The following is a 14,133-nucleotide window of genomic DNA, read 5'->3' as shown; positions in this document are numbered from 1 at the left end:
GCTGTGACATGCATTGATATGTGCACAGTCTCAGCCTTAGGGGGAGACTGAAGTCAGATTGACACAATGGGGACCATTTCCAGTCCCTATACAACCCTATGCAGCTCCCTCTCTCCTAAAAGCTAAATAGATTTCGGAGGACTTTCTTGCATATTTTGCAGTGTAAAGACCCCGACGATGCCCAAGCTCACAGCGTCCATTGCTTCACCATGGTGCCCAGCTCTACATTTATATCAGTTTTTGGAAATTGGTGCTCTGGGGATGAATTAAAGCTTGGAGATCAATGGGGACGTGGCTGGCCAAGGTTGTGCTGCTTTAAAGGGATTTCTTCTGTGCTGGAAGGCACTGTGTCTGCTGGGTGTGGGGTGATGCTCGCAGGGCCCCACTGCTCTGAGCTGTGGACCCATTTGAGCCCCATTGCATGACAGTGGAGCAGAGCAGCTAAGAGAGCTTCTGGTCTCTGGGCTTCTGCTCCTGCGGTGCCAGGGCTGGGATTGCCATTGCAGGAGAGGAAAAGGAAAAGCCAAGGGGGGAAGCCAGTAGTTTTCCCCGGTGTGATTTGGGGTTGAGGGGATGGGGAACCCGTGGATCGATGGCATTGGGCGCCGAAATTACAAACAAAGCTCATCCGAGAGGAAGTCTCAAGGTGTTTACAAAGAGCCTCTCTAAAAATAGCTGGCTCATATTTTAGCCCTCCCTAAAAATAGGCTGTGCTGCTCGAGTGGCCCAAACACTCCCAGGAATTTCCTGTGGGCTGCGGGCCGCGCGCAGGGGGGTCCAGGCTGGGCAGTGGCACGTCAGCTTTTCCTCCCCTTCCAACAGTGAGAAAAGCTTTGGGTGCTGTAGGGTTCAGCCCTGCTGCTTCACTCGGCCTTTTTCTCCATCCCTCCTCCCTCTTTTTCAAGCTCTCAGGGCGCTGCCGTGGGAGCTCAACCCTAACAGTAGACACTGGAGAATCCACTTGCGGCGCCGCCGTGGGAAGGGGTTGAATAAAGGAATGGGGGTGGACGGGAATGGGGACTGCTTTAGGGATATGGGAACGCCCTTCTGCACGGGGAGAAGGATGAAGCTCCTCCCTGGGCATGGTGGGGGCTGGTGGGTCTCGAAAGGAAACCAAAAAGGGTTGAACATTGAAGCCTCAGTTGGTGAGAGGTTGCAGCCCACCTGGGTCCAGAGTTGCAGCCGAAGTGAGCCCAGGATTGCAACCCTGATGGGTCCAACACTGCAGCCCAGATGAGTCCAGGACTGCAGCAGAGATTGCACTTGCAATGGATCTAGGATTGCAACCCCAGTGGATCCCAGAATGCAACCCATGCAACTTTGGTTGGTCCAGGATTGCAACCCAGATGGATCTAGGATTGCAATCTCATTGAGTCCAGCATTGCAACTGCAGTGGGTCTGGGATTGCAATCCCAATGGGTTCAGGCCCAATGGGTCTGGGATTGGAGTCCCAATGGGTTCAGCACTGCAACCCCAATGGGTCTGAGATTGCAATCCCAATGGGTTCAGCATTGCAGCCCCACTGAGTCTGGGATTGGAGTCCCAGTGGGTTCAGCATTGCAGCCCCAATGGGTCTGGGATTGCAATCCCAATGGGTTCAGCATTGCAGCCCCACTGGGTCTGGGATTGCAATCCAATGGGTCCAAGATTGCAGCCCAAATGGGTCCAACTTTGCAACCCAGATGAGCTCAGGATTGCACCCCACTGTGTCTGGAATTGCAGCTAAAATGGATCTGAGATTGCAGCCCCAATAGATCCAGAATTACAACCTAGATGGGTCCAATATTACAAGCCAAATGAGTCCAAGATGGCAACCCCAGTGTGTCTGGGATTACAGTCCAAATAGGTCTGGGATTGGAACAGAAATTGATCCAAGTTTGCAACACAAAGGAGCCCAGGGTTGCAAGCCCAGTGGGCCTAGGATTGCAATTAAAATGGATCCAAGATTGCATCTCATTTAGGTCCAAAAATATCAACCCAGTTGATTCCAGGATTGCAGCCATCAGGCCAGGACTGAGTCCTCAGTAGGTGTAGGATTGCAGCTAAAATGGGTCCAAAATTGTATCCCATTTAGGTGCAGGATCATAGTCTAAAAGAGTTCAGGAATGCAACAGAAATGTGTCCAGGATTGCAAACCCAGTGAGTCTGAGACTGTAATTCAAATAAGCCCAGGTTTGCAGCCCAGGTGGGTCTGGGATTGCAATGAAAAGAGGCCAAGATTGCAACCCAGTTGGGTTGGACTGCAGTCCAAAGAGGTCCAGGATTGCAAACGCAGTGGATCTGTGATTGCAAATGAAATGGATCTGAGATTGGAACCCAAATAGATCCAGGATTTTAACTGGAATAGATCTGGGATTGCAGCCCAGAGGGGTCCAAAATTATAATCTCAGTGTGTCTGGGACTCCAACAGAAATGGGTCCAGGATTGTGATCCAGATGATTTCAATCCAAATTGGCCCTGACTGCAAACAAGCCGAGCCCTCGCTGAGCAGGATGCTGCAGAACCATTAACGAGGGCTTTGCAGAGAGCCTCATTACCCCTAATGCAATTAGCCCTATGCAGCCTACGCCAGCTCCCTCCTCCCCAATCACAGCGATGGGGAGGGTTTAAAGCTGTTGGCACGTCTGCGTTCAGCCCGCATTACATGCACTGAGCCGCCCGTCCTCTGCGTTGCACCCCAGGGAGGGCTGCTCGTCCTCCTCGGCGCTGAGAGGAAATTGCCTGTCTGCAACAGTAGGGTGCAGCCCTGCTGCATGCCGTTGCTGGGGAAACGGGCAAGCGGCTAATTAGATTTTCATTAACGAAGCAGGAGGGAAGCGCTGCAAGAAGATGCTGGGACAGTGAGGAGGGATGCGGGTGCTAAAGGGTGGCATTTTTTTTGGGGGGAGAGGGGGGGCCCTGCTCTGTGCCTCAGTTTCCCCAGCTCCTACAAGATGGGGAAGGTTTGCTCCGTGCCTCAGTTTCCCTCTTTTAAAAACCAGACCCTGGAAATCACGGATGCTCTTTGAGAGAAGGATGCGCCGAACCCTAACGCAGGGAATACATTTGGAGGCACGGTGACCCCCCCCCCCCCAGCGCTGAGCAAAGTGGGAAAACGCATCAGCCGGCTCCAAACCACCCCTTTCACCCCCACAAAACAGCCCCCTCTGCCAGGAGCTGATGGCCGCAGCCCCCCTCCCTGCAGCATCACCCAGCCCTGCGCCGTGCGTGCGTGGGCACGGCCGCACCGCCGCGCTCAGCCCCGCTCCCATCTCTCTCCATCCCGGTGCCCGTGGGCGCCTCCCGGGGCCGGGGCCACGCGCATCCCCGGACGCACGCACGCAGACGCACGCAGCTTACGGCCGCTCTGCAGGAGGGCTCTGTCGGTGTTATCATTTTATACGGCTGGCTCTTAACAGCTCCCTCTCTTCTATCTCCCTCCGCGCCGCTGCGGCGGTTTTTTCTTTACCAAACCGGGGGGGGTGGGGGGGGGTCCGAGGGGGAGAGGTTGAGCTTTTTCTCCTTCCCGTTGGGCCGCGTGGGACGGACCGAGCCCGGGACCCGCATGCTGCAGATGGTGAGGACGTTGGCGCAGTTCACCATCGCGCTGGAGGACATGAGAGACATCGGGGACGGCATCGATGCTGCCTTCACCGCCTCCTCCGGGCTCGGGGGGGCCGCCGAGGAGCTGCCGGAGAAGGGTCGCGGTGCCCCCGAGGTGACGCGGAGGAAGGGGGACCCCCTCCCCGCCGTGGGAGCAGGGATTGGGGGGGGGGGACACTGCTGGGGGTGGGCGAGGGGGGGACGGCTGCGTCACGGTGGGACACGTGTGCCGAGCGGGGTCTGGAGCGCCGTCGCCGTGGCAACCGAGCATCCATCTTCATCCCGTGCTGCATCTGCTTCCATGGCTGCAGCCTCAGCCTCTGTCCTCATCCTCATCCGCGCCTGCATCCTCATCATAGTCATCTTGTGCCTTCATCCTCATCCCGCACCTCCATCCTCATCCTCATCATCATTTTGTGCCTTTTATCCTCATCCCATACCTCCATCCTCATCCTTGTGCCTTCATCCTCATCCCAAACCTCCATCCTCATCCTCATAGAATCATAGAATCATAGAATCACTAAGGTTGGAAAAGACCTAAAAGATCACCCAGTCCAACCATTCACCTATTCCCAATAGTTCCTACTAAACCATGTCCCTCAACGCAACATCCAGTAACATCCTCATCCCACACCTCCATCCTCATCCCAAATCTCTATCCTCATCCCACACCTCCATCCTCATCCTCATCCCAAACCTCCATCCTCATCCTCATCATCTTGTGCCTTTTATCCTCATCCCACACCTCCATCCTCATCCTCGTCTTGTGCCTTCATCCTCCTTTCAAACCTCCATCCTCATCCTCATCCCAAATCTCTATCCTCATCCTCATCCCACACCTCCATCCTCATCCTCATCATCATCTTGTGCCTTTTATCCTCATCCCAAACCTCCATCCTCATCCTCATCCCAAACCTCCATCCTTATCCCACACCTCCATCCTCATCCTCATCATCATCTTGTGCCTTTATCCTCATCCCACACCTCCATCCTCATCCTCATCATTGTCCTCTTGTACCTCCATCCTCTTCTGCGCCTCCATCCTCAGCTGTGCCTCCATCCTCATCTTCATCTTGTGCCTCTGCCCTCATCTGTGCCTTCATCTTCATCCTCGTCTTCATCCTCATCTTCATCCTCATCTGCACCTCCATCCACTCTGTGCCTCCATCCTCATCCTGGTCCTTCATCCTCATCCTCATCTGTGCCACCACCCTCATCTGTGCCTCCATCTTCATCCGTGCCTTTGTCCTCATCCCATATCTTCATCCTCATCTGTGCCTCCATCCTCATCCTCATCAGCACCTCCATCCACTCTGTGCTTCCATCCTCATCCTGTGCCTCGATCCTCATCCCACACCTCTGTCCTCATCCTGTGCTCATATCTGGATCTCATGTCTCCATCTTCATCTGTGCTGCCATCCTCATCCCCCCTCGTCTGTGCCTCCATCTTCATCCCATACCTCCATCTTCATCTCATATCTCCATCCTCATCCCACACCTCCATCCTCATTCTGCTTTGTGCTGAGCATCTGGGGGCTTTGGGAGTGCTGGGGTCTGAATCTGCACACAGCCCCCCCCACCCCAGCCACAGATGTTTGCTTGCACTGCAGAGGTGTGCAGATGGGGCTGGTGGTTGCAGTGCTGGGGGAATGCCCCCCACATCCCCTGATCTGTGGGGTGCTGAGCATCTCAGTACCATGCTGATGCAGGGTGAGGGTGGGCTGTGTCAGGTTTGGGGATCTTAGGGGAAGCAAGATGGGAGCAGTCCACAAAGGGTCAGGAGGAACAAGGAGCTGTGTGCGTGCTGGGGAAACTGAGGCACAGTGCAGGAGCAGTGTGGTTCCACGTAGGGTCGGTCCTGACACTGAAAGTTGTGGTCCAGGATGTGCAAGGAGGAAAGTTGCTTTGGTGGAGAGAAAGCAGCCTCAGCGTGGAGAGCAATTAGGAAACTGAGGCACTGCTCCGTCCGTGGGCAGGGATGGGTGGATGGGAAGGTGCATTATTTGGGGTGAGTGTTCCAGCATTTTGGTGTGGCTGAGCCCATAAACGATATGGGGGTGCAAGAGAAATGGGGGTGTGCGGCCAGACTGGGGTTCTGCAGCTCCAGGGACATCTGGTTGGGATATCTCTGCAGGGGGGGGACCTGTGGGGAAGGTCCCTGCATGCATGGCTTTGGGGTGCTTGCAGTCCCAGGGCTCTTTGGGTCTCACTGTGCCCAGAGCCATTGGAGCGTCTCCATCCCCAAGTATCTGGAGCACCTCAGCACACAAAACTTTTGGGGTGTCTCTGCATCCAGGGTACTCAGAGCATCTTGGCACCCAGAAATGTTGGGGTGTCTCATACCCATGGTCCTCGGATCGCTTCTACTCCCAACATTTGGGGGGTGTAGGGTCTTTGGAGGACTTGTACACTCAAATCTTTTGGGGTGTTTCTGCACCAGTGGTCCTTGGAGCACCTTGGAACCCAAAATTTTTGGGGTGTCTCTGCATCCTGGATCATCAGAGCACTTTGGCACCCAGAATTGTCGGGGTGTCTCATACCTGTGGTCCTTGGACCACCCCTGCACCCAAAGCTTCTGGGGTGTAGGGCCTTCGGAGCACCTCTGCACCCCAATCTTTTGGGGGTGTCTCTGCACCAAGGGTCCTTGGAGCATCCCAGCTACCCAGTACCTTTGGGGCATCTTTGAATCCGGAGCCTCTAGAACACTTCAGCACTCAAAACTTTCAGGGTGCCACTCACCTTGTATCCCTTGTCCCACTGTGCCCTAAGGCTGACCTTCAGCCTAGGCTCCGCTTGGGGGCATGCCCCATTACAGGGGGGGCTCTGAGCCCCAGATCTGCCCAAACCCCAAACCCCCACAACCCCCCCACAACCCTCTGAGCCCCCTCCTTGGTGCACGCAGCATCAGAGCTGGATGGGACCAGCGCGGGTGCCCGGGTGCCGTCAGGAATTCACAGCACGGGGCCGCGCCAAGAGGGGAGAAGGAGCCCGCCAGCACCGACCCATGTAGGGCTGTGAGAGCTCCTGACGCGGGCGTGGAGGAAACCAGGCGTCGGTGTCATGTACTTCCTAATCCTCCTGGATTCCTCCATCGGGGCGGAGAGGGAGCTGGAAGCACGCCGGGCTCCTCTGGCGCACAGCCCCCGTGCCGGCACCGGAGGGGACGTCTCGGTGTCCCTGTTGTCACACGGATTTCATTTGGGTTTTCTCTCCACCCGTGCAGGACATGAGGAAGCACGTCATCATGACGCTGCTGGACACGGAGCAGTCTTACGTGGAGTCCCTGCGCACCTTGATGCAGGTAAGGGGGGTATGGATGCGGTGTGGGGGGGCACGCGGTGGTGCGGGGGGACACGGGGAGCTGTCACAGCACGGCTGTCCCTTCCTTGTGCCCATCCCTTCCTTGTGCCCTTCCCTTCCTTGTGGCCGTGCCTGGGATGTGGAGTCAGACCCCAGTGTTGTATCAGCACAGGAACAGGGAGGAGATGGGTGGCAGCGTTGGGGACGGCAACAAATCAACCCCATAGCTGGTCCTGATCAGCTGTCACCCAGAAGGGAGCGCATCCCAAACCTCTCCCTTGCATCTCCTGAGCCCCTGCTGGTGCACATCCTGTGCTGGGGGACTCTGACACCCCCAACACCCCCCATGGGCTAGGGGATTTTGAGGTCCCATTTTTTCCCCAGCCTTATCCCTTCCTCCCAGAGCAGCCTCGCTCACATCTCAGATGGCTGTGAAGGTGTTTCAGAAAGACAATGGCAATGGGCCCCTTGAAGGCTAAGCCACTCTGGCATAGCTATGGGATGTCAGACCCCGTTGCTGCAGGTGGAAATGCCCAAAGGTCTGATCTGCTTGCCAGAAAGCAGTGCCTGTCTGACATCTGCTGGGATGAGCATTTGGGCAGCTGTCATCTGACACCTATTTTGACTTTCCTGATCCGCCCCCAGCGAGGCCAATCCCACAGCAGATCCAGGTGTGCTCTGCTGAAGGAGGAAAGGACCTTTTGAGGCAGCTCCTAGTGCAGATGTTGCCTTGGAGGGGCAAAAGGAGACTGGCCCTAGGCCTGATTTTGGGAGAAGCTCTGCATGGTTCTTGGTTGGATGGTGTCCCTGCTGGTCATGGTGTTGATGGCTGAGCTGTCATCCTTGAGACACATCCAGGGGAGCTGGTGTTCTAGTGGGACCACGGGGCTCCAAATGCCCCAGCTAGGTAAAGGTGCACTGGTGGCTGTGGGATTGTGGCTCCCAGTCATGGGGACCAGCTGGAGCAGCAGCTTCCAGCCAGCCCAGGTGGTGCAGCAGCCCAGGGGCAGCTCTGCCATTTGCTGAGCTGGGAACCATCTCCACGCTCTTCTCCCCCATCATCAACATGGGGAACCCCATCCTTAGTGGGAGGCACCTCCATCACCAGCTCAGGTGGAGACATCCAAAGCAGCTTGAAGTGGGTCCCGTCCTACCTTTATCAGCTCCATGGTCCTCCCAAAATACACCAGCACCCCATACCTGGGGATAAGGAGGATGCAAGGCTTGAGAAGGCTTGAGAAGACCTTCCTCCTGGCCCCAAGAATCCTAAAGTCCACCCAGAAGTGATAGTTCAGGATCCCACAGTTGTGCTGCCACGATTTCCCAGTTGGGTGACTCAGAGGGGACTAAGATTCATGACAGCAAACCTACTCTGCTCCCCAAACTGCTGTGGGATGCACTGGGTAGGATTGGTCCCTGTGGGACTGGAGTGCCAAAATTGGCACAGCTAGACTCTTTGATCTGTCCCTGAGTGCCCAAAGCTGTGTAGGGTTGACGCCTCCTCCAGCATTCCGTGCCTTTGGCTGGGTTCACTGGGGGAACCCCGTGCTGGGATGAAATGGGTTGAAAAAGTCATTTTGGAGACGTGGGGAAAAAAAAAAAGAAAAGAAAAGAAAAAAAAAAGGAGATAATCTCTTGGTGCCCCAACACAACGCTTCCCTATAGGGCTACATGAAGCCGCTGAAACAACCCGAAAACTCACTGCTGTGCGACCCGTCCTTGGTGGATGAGATCTTCGACCAAATCCCCGAGCTGCTGGAGCACCACGAGCAGTTCCTGGAGCAGATCCACGACTGCGTGCAGAACTGGCACGAGAAGCAGAAAGTGGGCGACCTCCTGGTGCAGTCGGTAGGACCCGACCCTGTTCCCCATTTTGGGTTCAGTCCTAAAGCCTCGCTTTATCGTGCTTGTTTTTTCGGACACGGCCCCGAGCAGGGAGCAGGAAGCAGGGGGATGATGAAAGGATGGGCGAACCACGCCGGAGATGGAGAGAGACGATCTCCAGGCCCTTGGTCTGCTTAGCTTAACGGCGGGGTGGTGTGGCGGCCGGCTGGCTCTGCAGCTTGGAGTTTCTGCATCGGGAGCAGAAATGTCAGGGCTGAAAAATCGAGGCGGGGAGCTGAGCTTGGGCAGATGCAGATGGACACCGTTTTAACCCTTGGGACAGCTTCTCCAACCTCCAGCCGTGCCCCGACCCCGTGCTGATCCCGTTTTTCCTATTTCATAGAATCACAGAATGACAGAATGGCCTGGGTTGCACAGGAGCTCAATGCTCATCCAGCTCCAAGCCCTGCTGTGTGCAGGTCGCCAACCAGCAGCCCAGGCTGCCCAGAGCCACATCCAGCCTGGCCTCCAATGCCTGCAGGGATGGGGCATCCACAGCCTCCTTGGGCAACCTGTGCCACTGCCTCACCGCCCTCTGGCTCCAAAACTTCTTCCTAAAAACTTCCTCCTGTTTCCCCCAGTTCTCCAAGGATGTGTTGGTGAACATCTATTCTGCCTACATCGATAACTTCCTCAATGCCAAGGATGCTGTCAGGATCGCAAAGGAGGCACGGCCGGCGTTCATGAAGTTCCTGGAGGTGGGTCCTGGGTGCCACCATGGGCTGGTCACCGTCTTACTGGGAGCCACTGGTGGAGCAGAGGGAGTTAGTGGGAGTAAATTGGTTATCTACAGTCAAAGTGGGATTTTTCCATCTTTTTTTCTTTATTGGGGAAAGCCTTATGTAAGGTCATAGAATCACAGCATCACAGAATGGCCTGGGTTGGATGGGACCTCAAGGATCATGAAGCCCCCTAACTACTCCAGCTGCAGGCAGGGCCACCAACCCCTACATTTCATAGCAGCCCAGGCTGCCCAGGGTCCCATCCAACCTGGCCTTGAACACCTCCAGGGATGAACGGGGCATCACATCCTGGCTGTTGTCAAAAGATGTCACCTGGATCCCAAAGCAGTGTCACTCCATGTCCTGGGATGGTGCCATGGCGTGTCCCTATTACCTAACTTGTCCCCCACCAATGTTCTGCAGCAAAGCATGCGAGAGAACAAGGAGAAGCAAGCTCTGTCTGACCTGATGATCAAACCTGTCCAGAGGATCCCGCGGTACGAGCTGCTGGTGAAGGTAGGAGGAGTGGCACTGGGATGAGGTCCCTGCCACCCTGGGAAGGAGTGACACCGTGGTGTCCCCCTTGGCAGGACCTGCTGAAACACACACCTGAGGACCACCCCGACCACCCCTTCCTCATCGACGCCCAACGCAACATCAAGCAGGTGGCCGAGAGGATCAACAAGGGGATGAAGAGTGCTGAGGAGGTGGAGAGGAACGCACGCATCGTGCAGGAGATCGAGTCCCACATTGAAGGGATGGAGGATGTACGGATGGGGGTCTTGGCATGGGGTCCTGGGTGGGGGGTGGGTGACGTGGACACTGGCTGCAGGGCACAGGGACAAGAGGGGACATTCGGCCTGGCTGAACCACCCAAGGGAGCAGCACCCATATCTAAGCTGCACCCAGCACTAAACACATGCAGTAGGTCTTTCCTTTCACTCAAAACTCAGCCATTTTGGGGGGTTGACCTATGTTGGGCCACCTGTTTCCTCATTCGGGTCCTGCCTTCCCCGTTCTTGCCTCCATGGGTTGCTGGGAGGTTCGGGAAGGGGACAGGGTGACAAGTCAGAGCTGGTGGGGTCCAGGAGTAGGAACAAAGCCACTCATAAACCTCCTTGTCCCCACAGCTCCAGGCCCCACTCCGCAGGTTCCTTCGACAGGAGATGGTGGTGGAAGTGGTAAGAGATGGCCCTCTGTCCCTTGTCCCCATGTCACATTCACTTTGGCAGCATTGTGACGCCGTGCACCAAGCAGGGCAGTCGGTGGTTGGGATGGTGGGTCACGTCCAACAGGGATCACGGATGGACGGATGGACAGACAGAAACATGGGTGGATGAATGATGGATGGGTAATGGATGACAGATGATGGATACATGCATGGATGAATGTATGGAGGTGTTCATGGGGTAGAAGCACGCACAGGTGGATAATGGATGGATGACCTGAGGGATGAATGCATGGATGGAAGCATGCTCGGATGGATGGACACGTACATGAATGGACACATGTGTAGACAATGGAGGAATGAATGGATAATGGGTGATTAATTATGGTCACATGCATGGTGGTATGCATGGAGGTGTGCACGGAGTGAAGCACGAGTGGGTAGATGGATGGACGGACAGACAGACAGACAGATGGATGGGGACAATATAAAAGTCCCCAAGTGCGTGAGGAAAGATAAGAAGGGCAGTAGCCCAGGGTGAGGGTTGGACAGAGAGACTGAAGATGGGAATCACAGAGGTCCTGGCATTCTTGTAGGCTCCCCCAGGACCACTGTAGGGGTGGGACATGGAGAAGCTGAGGCAGGTGGGTGCATTTGCACTCCTTTGTGTCTCTTGCCTCTCTGCAGAAGGCAGTGGGTGGGAAGAAAGACCGTTCTCTCTTCCTCTTCACGGACCTGCTGGTGTGCACCACACTGAAGCGCAAGTCGGGCTCCCTTCGACGCAGCTCCATGAGCCTGTGAGTGCCACCAGGCATGGGGGACAGCCAGCTCCTTTTCCCATTGCATCTCTCTGGGGTTATCCCACCTCCTTGGGGCATCCCCATGGGCTGGGATGGCTTTAGGGGGAAGCGTGGCTCAACCAACCCCTTGTCCTGCAGGTACACAGCAGCCAGCGTGATCGACACGGCCAGCAAGTACAAGCTGCTCTGGAAGCTGCCACTGGAGGATGTGGACATCATCAAAGGTCTGCCACTGCCTGATGCCAATTCCATGTCCTGAAACCCATTACTCAACCCCTAGCAAACAGCGATGGGCTCAAAGCATCCCATTGCTGGGGCTGACACCGCCCTGGCTAAAAGCATTAGGGGAGAAGCCTCCCCTGGGCAGCTGTGGGGAGGAAGGGGTTAATGTCACACGCATGTCCCCATGCAGGTGCCTCACAAGCCACCAACCGTGAGAGCATCCAGAAGAGCATCTGCCGCCTGGACGAAGATCTCAGCACGTTGGGCCAAGTCAGCAAGCTGTCAGAGACCCTCAGCTTCCCCCACCAGGTATGGGGACGGTGGCCCCCTGTGGGTGACCTCCACCATGAGACCAGCTGGGATGTACTCACTGAAACACAGAGCCTGCGGGAGGGTTGGTGGCCCTCAAAGGACCCAGATGCCACCAGCCCTGAAGCCACAGGAGGGTTGGGACGTTACTCCAAGGGATGTAACGCGGGACGGACGTGGGGCTCGTGTACCCCATGGACCCTGATGCTGTCACCCTCCCCAGAGCCTGGATGATGTCATCAAGGACCTGATGGCTGCCATCCACCGGGAACTGGCAGAGAAGCAGTCCTTGTCCTTCAGCATGGCCTTCCCCCCCAACAAAGTGGAGCTCAGCGCCGCCAAGGCCGATGGCACCGAGTCCTTCATCTTCGAGTTCCCCAACCCCGACGCACGGCTCGGCTTCGAGCAAGCCCTCGAGGATGCCAAGAAGAAGCTGGGTAATGCTGGGACCTGGGGTGGGAGACAGAAATGGGCTCAGCGTCTCACACCCCATTTTCGCCCAAACTGCCTCCTTTGCGTCCCAATTTTCAGCTCTTCTCTTATTTCCCCAGCTTCCAGCAAAAACTGCCTGGACCCCGAATTCCTCAAAGCCATTCCCATCATGAAAACACGAAGCGGGATGCAGGTGGGTCCATCTGCTGCTCCCACATTCTCGGGAGGGTGCATTTGGGTATTCCTGTCCACCAGCGGGATGCCACCGTGCCGGCACCTTCCCAAGTGACCTCTCCTTGTTTTTTGCCCCTTTCCAGTTTTCTTGTGCTTCTCCCAGCCACAGCAGCCCAGAGAATGCCCACGAGGTGTGGGTGTGCAACAGCGACGGCTACGTGGGGCAGGTCTGCCTGCTCAGCATCCGCAAGGAGCCCATCGTCGAGGCGTGCATCGCTGTCTGCTCAGCCAGGATCCTCTGCATCGCCTCCGTGCCCGGCCTCAAGCGACCCTATAGGTAAGGAGACCCTCACCCCATGGATGGCGCCAGCTGTTGCATTGCTGGAGCTGTTGGCTGTCCCCATGGCAGGGAGCGCACGGAGCCGATGGTGAGCCCGTCCTCGGAGCCGGCACCGACACAATCAGAGGATTCAGGGCCACAGCAATGCCTGCACATCTCCATCTCGGGCTCATCACTGGAGCTCTCTGAGCCCGTCGACAGCACGCACCGGGAGCTGGTGCCCTTTGACAGTGATGACACAGATGATGAGTCCTCGCCCAGCCCCTCGGGCACGCTGCAGAGCCAGGCCAGCCACTCCACCATCTCCTCCAGCTTCGGCAGTGAGTCATCCATCTTTTTGTCCCTAATCAGCGGGCAGCTCCGTCATCGATGTGATTGTTCCCCACTCTGCCTTGGGTTCAATTGCAAATTGATAGAAAAGGAGCTTCCATTTGTCTGTTGAAGAAACACAGGGAAAAGACTCAGGGAGATCCTCATTTGGATCTCGTGATGACAGGATTGGAGTGGAAGCTTGCCTTCTGTTGTAGAACCACACGATCATAGAATGGCTTCCGTTGGAAGGGATCGCAAAGATCGACTTCCAGCTCCCATGCCACTAAACCAGGCACCAGCTCAGGTTGCCCATGGCCCCATCCTACCTGGCCTTCAACACCCCCAGGGACGGTGCAGAAGTGTGTGAGGTCTGCATTGGATGAAGGTTGTCATTGCAAATCCCATTTGTCTTCTAAGCTCTTTACCCTGGGTAAAGAGATGGGGGCAGGGTCCTAGTCCAGGCTCCATGATGCTGGGGCTGGGGTGGCAAGTGGTTCCGTGTGTGGGGCAAATTCTGGCATGTTTAGGGGTCAGCATCCATCCGTCCTCCCTGGGTACCACGAGGGCTTTGTGCAGCATCACGTGCTCTCATCCCCATCACTTGCACAGGCAGTCTTTTCCAACCCAAACGATTCTGTGATTCTCTGATCTACCACTTGAACAGGTTGTTCAGAGCCTGCTCCAGCCTGAGCTTGAATGCCTCTCATGATGGAGACATCATGGAGTTCAAGAAACATTTAGATGTTGTACTGAGGGACGTGGTTTAATGGGGAAATATTGGTGGTAGGTGGATGGTCAGACTGGAAGTCCAGGATGGATGGATGGATGATCTTGGAGGTCTTTTCCAATCATGGTGATTCTGTGATCGTGGCAAGGTTGGGTTGACAG

General features: G+C 56.0%; 1 protein-coding gene across 1 annotated transcript in view; it reads left to right on the top strand.

The window, feature by feature from the left end:
- The window catches only part of ARHGEF17 (Rho guanine nucleotide exchange factor 17), a 38,143-nt gene that overhangs the window by 15,496 nt on the left and 8,514 nt on the right, over window positions 1-14,133 (top strand). Inside the window, exons 2-14 of the mRNA XM_048941784.1 lie at window positions 6,806-6,883; window positions 8,548-8,730; window positions 9,348-9,464; window positions 9,912-10,004; window positions 10,079-10,255; window positions 10,619-10,669; window positions 11,344-11,453; window positions 11,595-11,680; window positions 11,869-11,987; window positions 12,211-12,424; window positions 12,539-12,612; window positions 12,737-12,930; window positions 13,003-13,253. Of these exons, the coding sequence (XP_048797741.1) occupies window positions 6,806-6,883; window positions 8,548-8,730; window positions 9,348-9,464; window positions 9,912-10,004; window positions 10,079-10,255; window positions 10,619-10,669; window positions 11,344-11,453; window positions 11,595-11,680; window positions 11,869-11,987; window positions 12,211-12,424; window positions 12,539-12,612; window positions 12,737-12,930; window positions 13,003-13,253 (1,747 nt within the window). The remainder of the gene's footprint in view (window positions 1-6,805; window positions 6,884-8,547; window positions 8,731-9,347; window positions 9,465-9,911; window positions 10,005-10,078; window positions 10,256-10,618; window positions 10,670-11,343; window positions 11,454-11,594; window positions 11,681-11,868; window positions 11,988-12,210; window positions 12,425-12,538; window positions 12,613-12,736; window positions 12,931-13,002; window positions 13,254-14,133) is intronic.

This window comes from Lagopus muta, chromosome 1 (assembly GCF_023343835.1).
Source record: "Lagopus muta isolate bLagMut1 chromosome 1, bLagMut1 primary, whole genome shotgun sequence".
In the NCBI taxonomy this organism is placed as follows: Eukaryota; Metazoa; Chordata; class Aves; order Galliformes; family Phasianidae; genus Lagopus; species Lagopus muta.
This window is presented reverse-complemented; position numbering and strand designations above follow the sequence as displayed.